The following is a 14421-nucleotide window of genomic DNA, read 5'->3' as shown; positions in this document are numbered from 1 at the left end:
CCCTCTTTGATGCTCACAGATGCTTTTCTGTTGTACTTATTGCCTTTTGCTCTGGTTTAGATCAGTTCCACTAGCAAGTGCACTAGAGCAGTGACCCAAGCAAACTCACACAATCTTCTACTTTTTTTTGGCAGTTCTGGCATGCAAAAATACTTGATAATATCAGACCCTATCCCTGTAGTCTTGAGATACTGGTATCAACTTGAAACATGGACTGTTTATATAAACTGGGTTGACTAGACTTTATGCAATTAATTTGAGGGATAAACATGTTCTTGTTCTCTGTGGAGTATAATTTACAACCTTTACACACACCCTCACACTTACTCTCTTAATAACATACAGTGAGGAAAATAAGTATTTGAACACCCTGCTATTTCGCAAGTTCTCCCACTTAGAAATCATGGAGGGGTCTGAAATTGTCATTGTATGTGCATGTCCACTGTGAGAGACATAATCTAAAACAAATCCAGAAATCACAATGTATGATTTTTAACTATTTATTTGTATGATACAGCTGCAAATAAGTATTTGAACACCTGAGAAAATCAGTATTAATATTTGGTACAGTAGGGCTTTGTTTGCAATTACAGAGGTCAAACATTTCCTGTAGTTTTTCACCAGGTTTGCACACACTGCACGAGGGATTTTAGCCCACTACTCCACACAGATCTTCCCTAGATCAGTCAGGTTTCTGGCGTGTCGCTGAGAAACACGGAGTTTGAGCTCTCTCCAAAGATTCTCTATTGGGTTTAGGTCTGGAGACTGGCTAGGCCACACCAGAACCTTGATATGCTTCTTACAGAGCCACTCCTTGGTTATCCTCGCTGTGTGCTTCGGGTCATTGTCATGTTGGAAGACCCAGCCTCGACCCATCTTCAATGCTCTAACTGGGGGAAGGAGGTTGTTCCCCAAAATCTCGCAAAACATGGCCTCTGTCATCATCTCCTTTAAGGAATAGTCTACTCATTTTCAATATTAAAATATGTTATTACCTTAACTAAGAATTGTTGATACATCCCTCTATCATCTGTGTGCGTGCACGTAAGCGCTGGAGCGCACTGCGACGCTTCGATAACATTTAGCTTAGCCCCATTCATTTAATGGTACCATTTAGAGATAAAGTTAGAAGTGACCAAACACATCAACTTTTTTCCTATTTAAGACGAGTAGTTATACAAGCAAGTTTGAGGGTACAAAATAAAACGTAGCGCTTTTCTAAGCAGATTTAAAAGAGGAACTATATTTTATGGCGTAATAGCACTTTTGGGAGTACTTCGACTCGCCTGAAAAGTCCGATCCCCTTCTCCCTCTCATAATGGGAGAGGGAGGGTGTTACTGCGCCGAGTCGAAGTACTCCCAAAAGTGCTATTACGCCATAAAATATAGTTCCTCTTTTAAATCCGCTTAGAAAAGCGCTACGTTTTATTTTGTACCACCAAACTTGCTCGTATAACTACTCGTCTTGAATAGGAAAAACGTTGATGTGTTTGGTCACTTCTAACTTTATCTCTAAATGGTACCATTGAATGAATGGGGCTAAGCTAAATGCTATCGAAGCGTCGCAGCGCGCTCCAGCGCTTACTTGCACGCACACAGATGATAGAGGGATGTATCAACAATTCTTAGTTAAGGTAATAACATATTTTAATATTGAAAATGAGTAGACTATTCCTTTAATACAGTGCAGGCGCCCTGTCCCATGTGGAGAAAAACACCCCCAAAGCATGATGCTACCACCCCCATGCTTCACAGTGGGAATGGTGTTCTTGGGATGGTACTCATCATTCTTCTTCCTTCAAACTTGTTTAGTGGTATTGTGACCAAAAAGTTCTATTTTGGTCTCATCTGACCAAATTACTTTCTCCCATGACTCCTCTGGATCATCCAAATGGTCACTGGCAAACTTCAGACGGGCCTGGACATGCGCTGGTTTAAGCAGGGGGAACCTTCTGTGCCATGCATGATTTCAAACCATGATGTCTTATTGTATTACCAACCTTGGAAACGGTGGTCCCAGCTCTTTTCACGTCATTGACCAGCTCCTCCCGTGTAGTTCTGGGCTGATTTCTCACCTTCTTAGGATCATTGAGACGCCACGAGGTGAGATCTTTCATAGAGCCCCAGTCCGAGGGAGATTGACAGTCAAGTTTAGCTTCTTCCATTTTCTAATGATTGCTCTAACAGTGGACCTTTTCACACCAAGCTGCTTGGCAATTTCACCATAGCCCTTTCCAGCCTTGTGGTGGTGTACAATTTAGTCTCTAGTGTCTTTGGACAGCTCTTTGGTCTTGGCCATGTTAGTATTTGGATTCTTACTGATTGTATGGGGTGGACAGGTGTCTTTATGCAGCTAACGACCTCAAACAGGTGCATCGAATTTAGGATAAAAATGGAGTGGAGGTGGACATTTTAAAGGCAGGCTAACAGGTCTTTGAGGGTCAGAATTCTAGCTGATAGACCGGTGTTCAAATACTTATTTGCAGCTGTATCATACAAATAAATAATTAAAAATAATCATACACAGTGAACATGCACCTATGATGACAATTTCAGCCCCTCCATGATTTCTAAGTGGGAGAACTTGCAAAATAGCAGGGTGTTCAAATACTTATTTTTCTCACTGTATATTCACAGTTTTAAGCTGTAGTTTTCTTAAGATATACTTTCTATAGGATATAATTTGTTTGCAAACCACACACACACACACACACACACACACACACACACACACACACACACACACACACATTCATGTATTTTATCAATATATTACAGGCCTAGTCAACAATGTTTATCTGATCTGTGGAGAATTTGCTGTTATAAAGATCCATAGATGTCTGGGGTTTAGGGCTATTATGATGCGCATATGTGTGTCACATGTGTCTGATCCCTGGCTTTGGCACATGAAGGGAGAGTCTGACTGTGAAACTTAGTTTGTGTGTGTGTGTGTGTGTACATATGGTTTAGTGGGGGAGAGGTGCACTGTGGCTGTTAGGGGTTATTGAGTGCGTTTGTGCTTATGTGTTTCCCCTGATCTGTCTGAGCCACAGGAAGTAGGTACGTGTGGCCTGTGAACCACCTGTGAACATACAAAGTACAGCCCTGTTCTGGTCTCCATCAAAGCATGCACATGCTCTTTGCCCCCCTTAGTCACAGAGTTGATGTGATAACACATCACCATCACATTAATGCTTTTTGTTAACACAGTTTGTTTTCACCAGTCACCTAGTCACCCAGACAAGTAGTCAACTAGTCACTTGAGTTAATTAACCTGAGTAATACGTTATTAGTATTGTGGTGTTTGCAAAAATGTTAAATCAACTTGGGGAAAATGTCTATGTGGTTTGTTTATGGGTCAGTGACAAACGGTTTAGCAAGATGAGAAATTAAAAAATCTTTATAAAAACTAGGTTTATTTTAATGCACATAGTGTATTTATGTTAATTTTATGCAACAAAATGATAAAAAAAATAATAAAATTTCTTTTTTATAAAAGATAAGACTGAATGGACCTGAAAATGTCAAATTGTGTAACCGCTAGGGTGTTAGGGTTAGGGTCAGGTTAGGTTAGGGTTAGGTTATGAGTTACACCAATTTGACACAGACCGGTTACACCATATAAACATTTTTGCAATTATCCCCCAAATATTCTTTCAAAATGAAATAAAACCAGAAATTTTAGACTTCAAAAAAAAGAGAATGTATTAAAGTAATCTGCAAATTTATTTTGATAATTTAACCCTTTTACATTTAATTGAACTATACGGACACAAAATAATTAATGTCTCTTTATTGACCCTTATAACTAGCTTTAGCAATGCAATCCATTCAGGTTTCATTAAAGATGCAATGTGTAACTTCAAGAAGGATCTCTTGACAGAAATGCAATGCAATAATTGCATAACTATTTTATGAGCAGGTGTATAAAGACATTACATATTGAACTGTATTTTTAAACTTACCTTAGAATGAGCCGTTTTTAATCTACATACACCGCGGGTCCCCTTACATGGAAGTCGCTGTCATGTTTCTAGGGTAGCCCTAAATGGACAAACTGCTTTACATAGCGCGTTTCATCTCTATGTTGTCTCAGAAGACGACATTTTTGTCCTGGGGCAGCTACTGTAGCTTCTCATTGTGTTTCGAAATTAAGGGTTTGCTGCAATTCACAATCTTGTCACCGCTAAAGAACTCACATTACATCTTTAATAGTATTATGCTTTCTGCAACCAACAAAAATGTAGTGCTGTCATCTCCATTTAACACATTTAATTCCATTCCACTTAGTTCTGCACATTTTCTTATAAAATAATATTAGATTGCATCTGGGTTTGGCCATGTGATTCATGACAAGTTGATGCACAACCACTAATTGCTGCTGTGTAACATCAGACCAAAGTTTTGAAAAGTGACTGTACAACATTGTACAAGTCAATTACCACAAACCGGACCCATCAATATAATCTGTAAGACAGGAAGGATAGATGTGCGGTTGACCTACAACATGAATGATGATGATGTATGAGTCCGCTTGGCAATATCATATTGAGCATCAAGGTCAATTTATTCTTCACACTCGGGCGTGAAAAGGCTCACTCTCGTGCCAAGCACAGCGTAGTAGTGTTGTCCCTCTTGCACCCAAATGGTGTCATGGTTATGCTCCTCTGTTGTCTGGGCGGCAAGTAGTAAGTTGTTGATTCATGAAATAATTAATGAGATCATAACCTGACTTTAATGGCTGTTTGTAATCTTCGGGTGTTTCATTTGACTCACACTATATGAATGTATAGCATTAAATTAATTCTATGAATTTATGTCTGTAATTGTTCAGAAGTGCGAGAAGGTGCGTGGACAGTTCACATCAAATCTGGAGAGAGTATTTCTGTAGCTCAACTGGTAAAACAGTGCTAATAATGGCTGTGTCACTGCTATAGTTTCTAGCAAAAGTGCATACAGCTTGAATGCACTGTGTACATTGCTTTGAATTAAAGTGTGTCATACATACAAGTGGGTTTAGTTCTCCACAATTGATTTTACACTTGCATTCATGTCTAGCTCCTTTTTGGTATAGACCACACACTTTTTTCAGTCCAATCAATCACAGATTGATAAATTCCTTTTTTTCTGGTTTCTTAAAAGCTTTTGTGTGTTGTCAGAATAAATTTTTTTGTCAGCGTCATATTTCACTTCCTCAATGACAAAGTGGAAGTGTAATTTATTACTCATCATATTCACTTATGAGGCATTCCTGTTAGTCAGATTGTAATCGTTCTGTTTTTTATACATTAACCATATTTCTTCACTCTCTTTTCTCCTCTGCAGAGGTCAAGAGCCCCACATCCGATATGAGCACATTTACCTGCAAGATCCCAACAGCCAATCAGAGGTGGATTACTCTGAAATGAAACGGCCTCGCTTGGACATTGGGGCAGACGCTCTCATTCGTCATCAGGCTCACCGTCAGCCTCTCTCTGTGCCTGGAGCTGAGGAAATGGCAAAGGTCAGCATTTTCATTCCCAGATGGCCATTAACCATAGCCATAGAAAATCGCAGTTCCTACGTCTGAACATATACACTTCTTTGCACAATATTGAAGACGCAGTAGTCAAATGAGCCGGATGTCAGATTACTCTGTATAGAGTGTTTAAACAACTCCTGGATGATGGACTGGATAATGTTATGTTGGGTAATGTACAGTACTGTGCAAAAAGTCTTAGGCCACCACCAGCCTTATATATTATTTATATATTTTCCGGGTCTCTTTATTAAGATGCATACAGAAAATATGTTCTCAAAATAAAAAACACAATTTTTAGAAAAAAAAGTCTTCTTTAGACAAAAGTCAGTATTTTAGTGTGACCTCTCTAGGCACTAAGCACATCTTGAACCCTTTTGGTTAAGTTCTGAAGTCATCTGATTCGAATTATTAATGAAAGTTTAATTTCATTTAGGTTTAAGAAAGCCTGCCGATGTTAAATTTTTTTTAATTCTGCATACAAATTTTCTATACTTTCTGCTTGTATTCTAATAAAATTATATATGGTTATTATACCATTAACTCGAGTACGTTATTGCTTTTATAAAACGGTTACCACACAACATTAAAGTAAAAAAAATGTAGTAGTGCAACTTTTATGAAGTTAAATCAATAAATTATATGATATAATTGGCAGGGAAGAGTTTACTCTTAATTGACGAGTTAACTTGTCAATGGTGGGGAAAGAGTTAAAAAACAGGTCTAATGGTGGCATAGTGGTCCAAGACTTTTGCACAGCACTGTATTTTCAATACATACCTAAATATTCATTAGGTTTAATGAAAGTTTAAAAAGACAATAACTTTTCCTATAGACGGTTTCATTGGACGCACGTGCGTTGACGCGATTACGCGTCTGGTTGGAACTTTACTTCAGTTTTTTTTAATGGTCTGACTAGTTGCTAAACTGAACTCTTGAACAAATACTTCTATAAAACTTCTAAATAGGTAATCTACGTGTTGTTTATTTTGCTTGTTATATAAATAAACTACTTAAATTTATTCATAGCGGAGTTTACCGGAAGTTACGTGTTGACCACGAAAGCCACGGCTGGTCCTGCGACTTATAGTCAGGTGCGACTTATGTCAAAATTAATTCATACTGACTAACGTGAACTAAAGGAAAACATTACCATCTACAGCCATGAGAGGGCGCTATATGTTGCTCCTGTAGCCTACCCCTGAAAAAAATGTAAAGACAACGGAGAAAGACTAAACAAACAAAATGCCGCCCAAAAGAATAATAATTTTCTAAATAAATGCGACTTATGGTCCAGTGCGACTTATATATATTTTTTTTCTCTTCATGATGCATTTTTTGACTGATGCAACTTATACTCCAGAGCGACTTATAGTCTGGAAAATACAGCATATAAACAAGAAGTTTGTTATTTAGTTAATATCTTTCTGCTGTTTATTAAGTAGTATAAATCACCAGTAATAAATGTCCAATGTCGCAAACAGAGACCTTTAACAGCTAGTCCTCCGGCTTGTGCGTTGTAATTTGTTATAGTATGATTAGGCTAAAAAGGATGCTGCATGGTTTACATAGATAAATCCAGTTGTAGAAAAGTGAGATAATAAGTCCGTTCAACAGATTAATACTTGGTCCAAATTTATTGGTCTAGTAAATCAACCTGTCTGTTGGCCGAAGTTTTCATCACAGCAGCCAGCATAGCCATTTACCACAGCACAAAGGACTGTTGGGAGCACGCTGTGTGTAGATGCAGTTTGATTTGTAAGCGTCTTCAAGATTCAGAGTTATGTCAGGATTACCACAACCTCTGACTTTGCATCTGCGGCTTTATTTGTTAATTTGTGTGCTGAAGGAAGAGACAGAGGGAATGTGAATGTGTATGTGGTGTAACGGTAAACGGCACAGGCAGATGTTTGGAATAACTCATGTGTCTCTGCAACTTCTTAGGAACTCTCTTTTCTAGGTCAGGGGCTCTGTGAGGGTGTGTGTGTGTTTGTGTGTATATGCACCGTCTGTGTAGCAACATACTGCTGCCTCACACTTTGTTAGATTCATTTATTTTTGCTTTACAACTATAGATGTCACCAGACTGTATCGGGTTTTGCCAAGTGTGCATCACAGTGCCAATATCGAGAGTGTTTATTGACTGCTGGAGAGACTCACACTCTTCTGTTCCTCGCAGGAACTATGGGACACAGGAAATGAGTCAAATCGTACAGGAATAGACAAGTTGTTGTTAGCAGAAGACTTACTGGTATTTGCAGTTTAATCCTGGCTATGGAACAGTCTTACCTTGTGGACAGAACAGCATTGAAAACAGGAGGTTGATAGGATATTCATAGCAAGAGAGGGAGCACTTGAAAATATCTCTGCGATGCGCCAAAATGAATATTCTGATACGAAAACTAAAATTTAGAATGCACTTATGTAATAGTGTGTGAGTGAGTCAAAATGAAAGTAATACATTTGTCAACTTTACTATAAGCAATAAATCTTAACCAACATTAATATCACTGTGATCACAGTCTTGATCCAGAGTTGTTATGCTAAATTGTTATTAGTTTCCTCCCTAAAGCTTTTGTGTATTTTTAGCAGTCTTGACATTCTGAGATTGGGAAAGAGAGCCGTTTGTGTGTGTGTAGGTGGAAGACATTGTGCAACAGCGATTAATTCGTAATGGAGCTGACCTAGATGTAACAGTCGAATGGTTGAGAATCTTTGTGCAAATGTTCGAACTTGTTCTGGTGAGACACACGGACAAGGGCACATCATGTAGACGTGTTAAAGTCTTAGGAGGAAATCTTTCCCTCTCCTTTATGTAAGTGCTGTCATATTCAATGACACTTGTGAAACCAAACGAGCCGAAAGAAGAAACTGAAAGCAGGGGACTGGTGAGGTAAAGGTCAGATGTGGAGACTGATAAACAGTTGTGTGGGCAGTGGGTGTAATTTTTAGAATACCTGCAGAACTCTGACAGGTGTGAACCAGCACGACTGTGTCTAATGGCTTGTTATAGCTCGGTGTGTCAGATGTCTCGTGTAACCAGCAGCCTTGGCCGCCCATGATTCATAGAGTTGTTATTGAGTTGAAGCACAGAACTGGATTTTAAATGTTCTTCACGTTTTTTTAATATGTACCTGACTAATGCTTGTCTGATACTAAAGCACATTTTAACATTGGTTGCCAGGGGGTTGCTATGTAATTGCTAGGACTAGGAGGTTCTTCTGGGTTATTATGACTGTTGGCTGGGCTGAGTAAATAAAAAGAGTTTTTCGCAAAACTGCAATGGAAACAGTTCATTTGCATTTTCAGGTCACCTGGTGTACATAAGTCACATAGGCTACTAATTTTTTAAAGATGTATGTTCCAGAGATGCACCGATATATTAGCCAATAATCGGTATTGGTTGATAAAATAATTTTTCATACTATAGTATCAACTATCGACCGATAGTTTATAAACAGCCAATAGTCATGTCTGATGTATCGTGTCAATCAAAAGGAAACAGGAAAATGCAATGAATTTGAACTCTCTATATACAAAATGCAAAGAAACATACCTAGTTTAATGTTAAATATTAATGGGCAATATATGAATAAATTAAGAATTCATTCATATAAAAATTTAATATTAAGAATTTAGTTAATGCAAGTTTATATAACCGTCAAACTATCAGTATTGGCAGATGTCAATTTGAATAATCGGCTATAGGTAAAAAATGAAAATTTATGCCTGTTCCTAAGTATAAAATGCTTTCTTTGCCAATAATGTTTGAATAACACCCCTATATCGCCTTTGATTTAAAATAATAGCTAGTGTGATGGATGTGATATAAGTAAACCTATCAACATTCGTCAACGTGATGTTTGGTATGTATTCTTGCGAGAGGCAAAACTGTTTTAGTTGCATATCATCGGTTAGTGGAAAGACGTCATTTCACAAAAGTTTTTATCGACATTTAGAAAATAGTGGATACGTTTTGCACAAATCTGTAATGGAAACGTGGCCATTTCATTTTTTAAAGGGATGCAGGGTTTCCCGCAGAATTTTTTAAGGTAAGGTGGTATGGTTGGGCGGGGTAGGGGGCGTGGTAATATAAGGGGTGCGGCATACGCGTCACGATGAAAATTAATTTTTTTTTTTTTTTGGGTGACCTAGTCAAGGCGGTAGGGTTTCCCAGCTTAGGCGGGCCGCCTGAAATTAAAAGTGCTGCGGGAAACCCTGGGATAGTTCGGCCAAAAATGAAAATACTGTCATAATTTACTGTTTTAATTGCAATTCTCTTTATTTGACGTAAATGCAAAAATTTACTTTTGATAAATTTATGTAAACAAGAAATAAAATACGTTGACACATCCAACAAATTAAAATCTGATTTCAGTTCTCTTATAACATCACTGCAATACATATTTTGTTATTTTGATTAGATAATCAATAAAGTGTTAAAATGGAAGCAAATAAAGACTACAAATTATATACATTTATGTTATTTCAGTTACCAGTGGGAGTATTTCACAAAAGTATTTACTTCAGTACTTATTAATATAATTAATAAAAAATGTATACATTTCATTTAGCACATTTTTATGGTTCAGTACTGTTGCTTTATTAGTTTTGTAATACATTTCAGCACTGTTTTGCTTTGAATGTTATGTTTGTTTTTTATCCAGTATCCATTTAAAAAACTATCGTTCGATTAATCGGCAAGTAAGGACCAACATAGTTATCTGTATCTCTAAAATCCACCATCAGTCGACCTCTAGTACACAGTACACCATATATTTACATCTTGTTCCTTGCTATAGAGTTTTTGAACTTGCGGGGATGATGTGTTTGAGGCAAATAGTGTACGTTCGCATCATTCGCATCAGCCCACGTGAATTTCCATCTATTTGCATCTTGCATTGACGTTGTATGTAATCTACTCAATCGACTGCGTAAATAATTAACCCACACTATAGATTTGAAAGACCTTGCATTGATGTCTCTTTTCTCTGCTCGCCATGGCAGAACGTGTGAAATCTAACACCAGCATCACTTGAATAGTTAGCCGCCTGTAGCCCATTGTGACTTGATATTTCCTCGCGGGGAGGCGTGTGGATTTGCAGACACACGGGCAGATGCGCAGGGAATAATAAAATTGACAGATTTGGAAGCATAAACGCAATTCATATGCATGTTTGGACTTTGGAGGTCGTACAGAACGGTTTAATATTATATTAAGAATTGTGAGAGGTACGTACCTATTGACGTCCATAGTAGAAAAAAGTCAATGGTGGGTACCGTCAACCGTCATTAATTATCAAAATATCATCTTTTGTGTTCAACAGAATAAAGAAACTCATATAGTAATGATAATGAGCAAATAATGACACAATTTTTATGGGTGAACTATCGCTTCAATAGAAATCTAACTCTCCCATGAGCTTGGTGAGTTATTCAGTGTAATAGAGAGAATGAATCACAGACTGCTGTCTGTCAATTAAACTATTCAGTGGGCCAGAAGCTGTTTTAACAATGTTACACTTTAAGCAAACACACATCTGAATTCAGTTTGTCTGTGTATTTAATAAAGAGGGATAAATAGGCTAAAATGTAACAGTCTTAACAGTCTACACACCTTTAACCCACATACACATGCACACACACCACACCTTTGTCCCACATTAACCCTGCAATCAGTCTGTGTGAGTGTTGGCACCTGTTTGCACCTATCAGTTTGTGCAAAGGTTATGTGAGTGCATGTGCATGTCTTATCACCCAATTGTTGATATAATAGAAATTTGGACACACTCGCACACACACACTTATTATTCTTGGTGGTTCTTGTTATTCAGACTTTCCCGTATCAGAGTGCACGTCCTAGAAAGTAATTGTGTGGGTTTAACAAGGCTCTTTATTTAAGAGAGTGAGTGTATACTGCTTTGCGTCCTAAAGTGACTCCTCTGTGAAATCTTCTTTCAAGTGTTAAATCCCGCCTGGATTTTGGAATGCCTCTAGGAATGTGTTTTGAACATTAGCAGGCCTCTCAGGGTGTCCTTGTGTGATCGGTCCCCCCCGTCTCTTTATTATGGTATGTATTAGTGTGTGGTTAAAGACTTGACTGTCAGATAGAGAATAGTAGCCCCCCTCCCCATCACTCCCCTTATGCAACATTTTCTTCATATAAAACCCAAAACCTAAAGTGTGGTAGAGTTTTTTTACCACACTTTAAACAAGCAGATTTTTCCACTACTGTCAATCTGCTCTGTGTACAATAACCACTGTATTATAAGAGGTGAAGGACATTTTCTTCCACTAAATCGTGTCCAGTGGCTGTACTATTTTACTCTGTAACCATCACTTAAATGTGTTCTGTTTAATCGTTTTGAAATGAGAGAAGAACGAGTTCATTGTATCTGTGTCCAAGAACCGAAAATGTCAAGCTTTAAAATGTAGAATAACATGTATTAGTGGTGCTTGCTAGGGCAAGTAATGCTAATACTGTTGTTCATGTTCGAACAAACTCTTAGTCCTAATATTAAACTTTGGCATGTTTTTGAAAGCCATACTGTATTTTACGGACTGTAAATCATATCAATCAAAAATACGTCATGAAGATGAAAAAACATATATAAGTCGCAATGGACTACACGTCGCATTTATTTAGAAAATGATTTCACATAATCCAAGCCGAAGAACAGACATTTTGCCTGAAAAGGCAAGTTATTCAACTAAACAATAGCACACAGAACAGCAGGCTGAAAAGGTGTCTGTACGTTAACGTAACATTATCAGTTATTTACACTATACACAATAGCATACAGAACATACAAGAGAGGCTAAATTAGCTAAATGAACAGCGCATCAAGTTCGCAGGCTCGTCATTCCACATCACTGAATTCATTGAGAGCGGACTCTCACGGCGGTAATGATGTATTTTGGTTCATATATGTCAAAAGTAATTTATACTGACTTAAAAGTCGCACCTGATTAGAAGTTGCAGGACCAGCCAAACTATGAAAAAAAGTGCGACTTACAGTCCGGAAAATACGGTAGTTACAATTTTTGAATGGGATGCGATAAAATGAGTGATAACGTCCTGAGGACTTGCGTTGAAGCCATGTTTAGGCTTGAAACTCCTTGAAACTTTTTGAAACTTTTTGAAACATGGCCCAAACACATAAAACACCGTAGCCATTAAGAAGCAATGCATGGTCAAGCACAACCTACACATTTAATTTACAATTAATTTTATAATTTTAATGTTACTAAATGTTACTGTTTATTGGTTATCAGAGTGAGGCAGAATATTAATAGAATAATAAACTTCTTGACAACCACCATAAAACATTAACGTGACATTAATATTGTGATGTTTCTGTGTTTGTGTAGGAGCACAGCAGCAGCAGTTCCATTGGAAAAATTGAGCCCATCTCTCCCGTGAGCCCGGTACCCATGGAGCCTGACCTGGACTTGGTTCCGACCCGTTTCTCCAAAGAGGAGCTGATCCAGAACATGGACCGCGTGGACCGGGAGATCACTATGGTGGAACAGCAGATCTGTAAACTGCGTAAAAAACAGGTACGCTTAAGTCCTATCAGCGAAATGCAATTTTGTACTTCGATTCATCTGGATCTTTAAAACACTGGTCCTTACCAAGCACATGCCAGCCACTTATTTGAACAAAGGACCAAAAGGAGTTAGTTTGATTTGTTGCTTAATAGTTTCTTGTTTTGAAAGTAGGGTCAGACTTCACTTTGAAAGGCTTTTTTATTTAGAAGATCTCTTTATAAGTACAGCTTTCAGGGCTGCTATTAGAAAACACTTTTCATCCAAAATACAGTTTGTGTTATGTAATCTGGATACATTTGAATCTACTAACAATAGATAAGTTTGTGTAAAGAGTTATGATTACTGTGTGGTTATAGCCTCAGCCGGCCACACGACTACGCACTATCACCATTTCCTCTTTATCTTCATATCTCTTTCTCTCTTCCCTCTATGGCATGGTTTTCTACTATGATGTACTCCAAGCGTTAAAATAGCATTCTCGTTTTAAAACTTAAAAAGTCATTTTTATTAAATATATATGTTTTTACAAACAACCATATAGTTGTCCCTAGTAATATAGTATATAGGGTAAATGTAGAACTAGCTTATTGGCACCATTGCAAAAAAGTAGACAGACCCCCATCGTCTCGTAAAACAGCCCCCCAATCAACAGGTTTTGGACCGTGTCCAAGCCCCTGCTCAATAAATCGAAGCCACCTGCGCTGCGTATGCCAGTCCATCGTGGGGGTGCGAGTAACGGCTTCAAATCTGATTGATTGTATAAGTACAGTCACGCTACCAAGAAAAATGAACCTCTCCTCGTCTGGCTCTCAACCCCACACTGCTTTCTTCTGAAAGCTTTGGCGTCTTTTTTCAGTGAGGTAACACACCCTGTCATCTCTCTTCCCTCCCCTCAGGTTTTCTCCAAGCACTAAAACATCTGGGGCAATTAAATGGTGTGGTAAACGTTAACGTAAAGAGAAGGAGTAATGGAGAGATGTGAGAATATCAGATTACTGCGTGTTTGTCTGTCTGCGAGCGAGGCGGGGATGGCTCGTTTATTTTCTTTCACTAACTCACGTACGCACACACACACACGTGTGTATATATATATACACACACATGATCCGGTTCTAGAACGGCTCTGTATGAGTTTAGGCTTATGCTGTTTGGTATAAAGAGGCCCCTTTTAGGTCCCCGTAGGGGCCGGGGCCTCTGTGTTTAGAGAGGGAGATTAAAAATGAGGTTTGTGTTTGCATCTGTGTGTAAACTGTAAAATTGTTGATCATTTATCTTGGGCTATAAGGTTGTCTTGTTGATTCTCTGAGGCTCGCTTGCTGCTAGCACAGCTTTCTGACGTTGGAATAATGTTA

General features: G+C 38.2%; 1 protein-coding gene across 2 annotated transcripts in view; it reads left to right on the top strand.

Annotated features, from left to right (window-relative positions):
- The window catches only part of ncor2 (nuclear receptor corepressor 2), a 115543-nt gene that overhangs the window by 37459 nt on the left and 63663 nt on the right, over positions 1-14421 (top strand). For both annotated transcript variants that reach the window (XM_073867690.1, XM_073867689.1), the window contains exons 4-5: positions 5326-5503; positions 12890-13078. In XM_073867690.1, the coding sequence (XP_073723791.1) occupies positions 5326-5503; positions 12890-13078 (367 nt within the window). The remainder of the gene's footprint in view (positions 1-5325; positions 5504-12889; positions 13079-14421) is intronic.

This window comes from Misgurnus anguillicaudatus, chromosome 5 (assembly GCF_027580225.2).
Source record: "Misgurnus anguillicaudatus chromosome 5, ASM2758022v2, whole genome shotgun sequence".
NCBI classification, from domain to species: Eukaryota; Metazoa; Chordata; class Actinopteri; order Cypriniformes; family Cobitidae; genus Misgurnus; species Misgurnus anguillicaudatus.
This window is presented reverse-complemented; position numbering and strand designations above follow the sequence as displayed.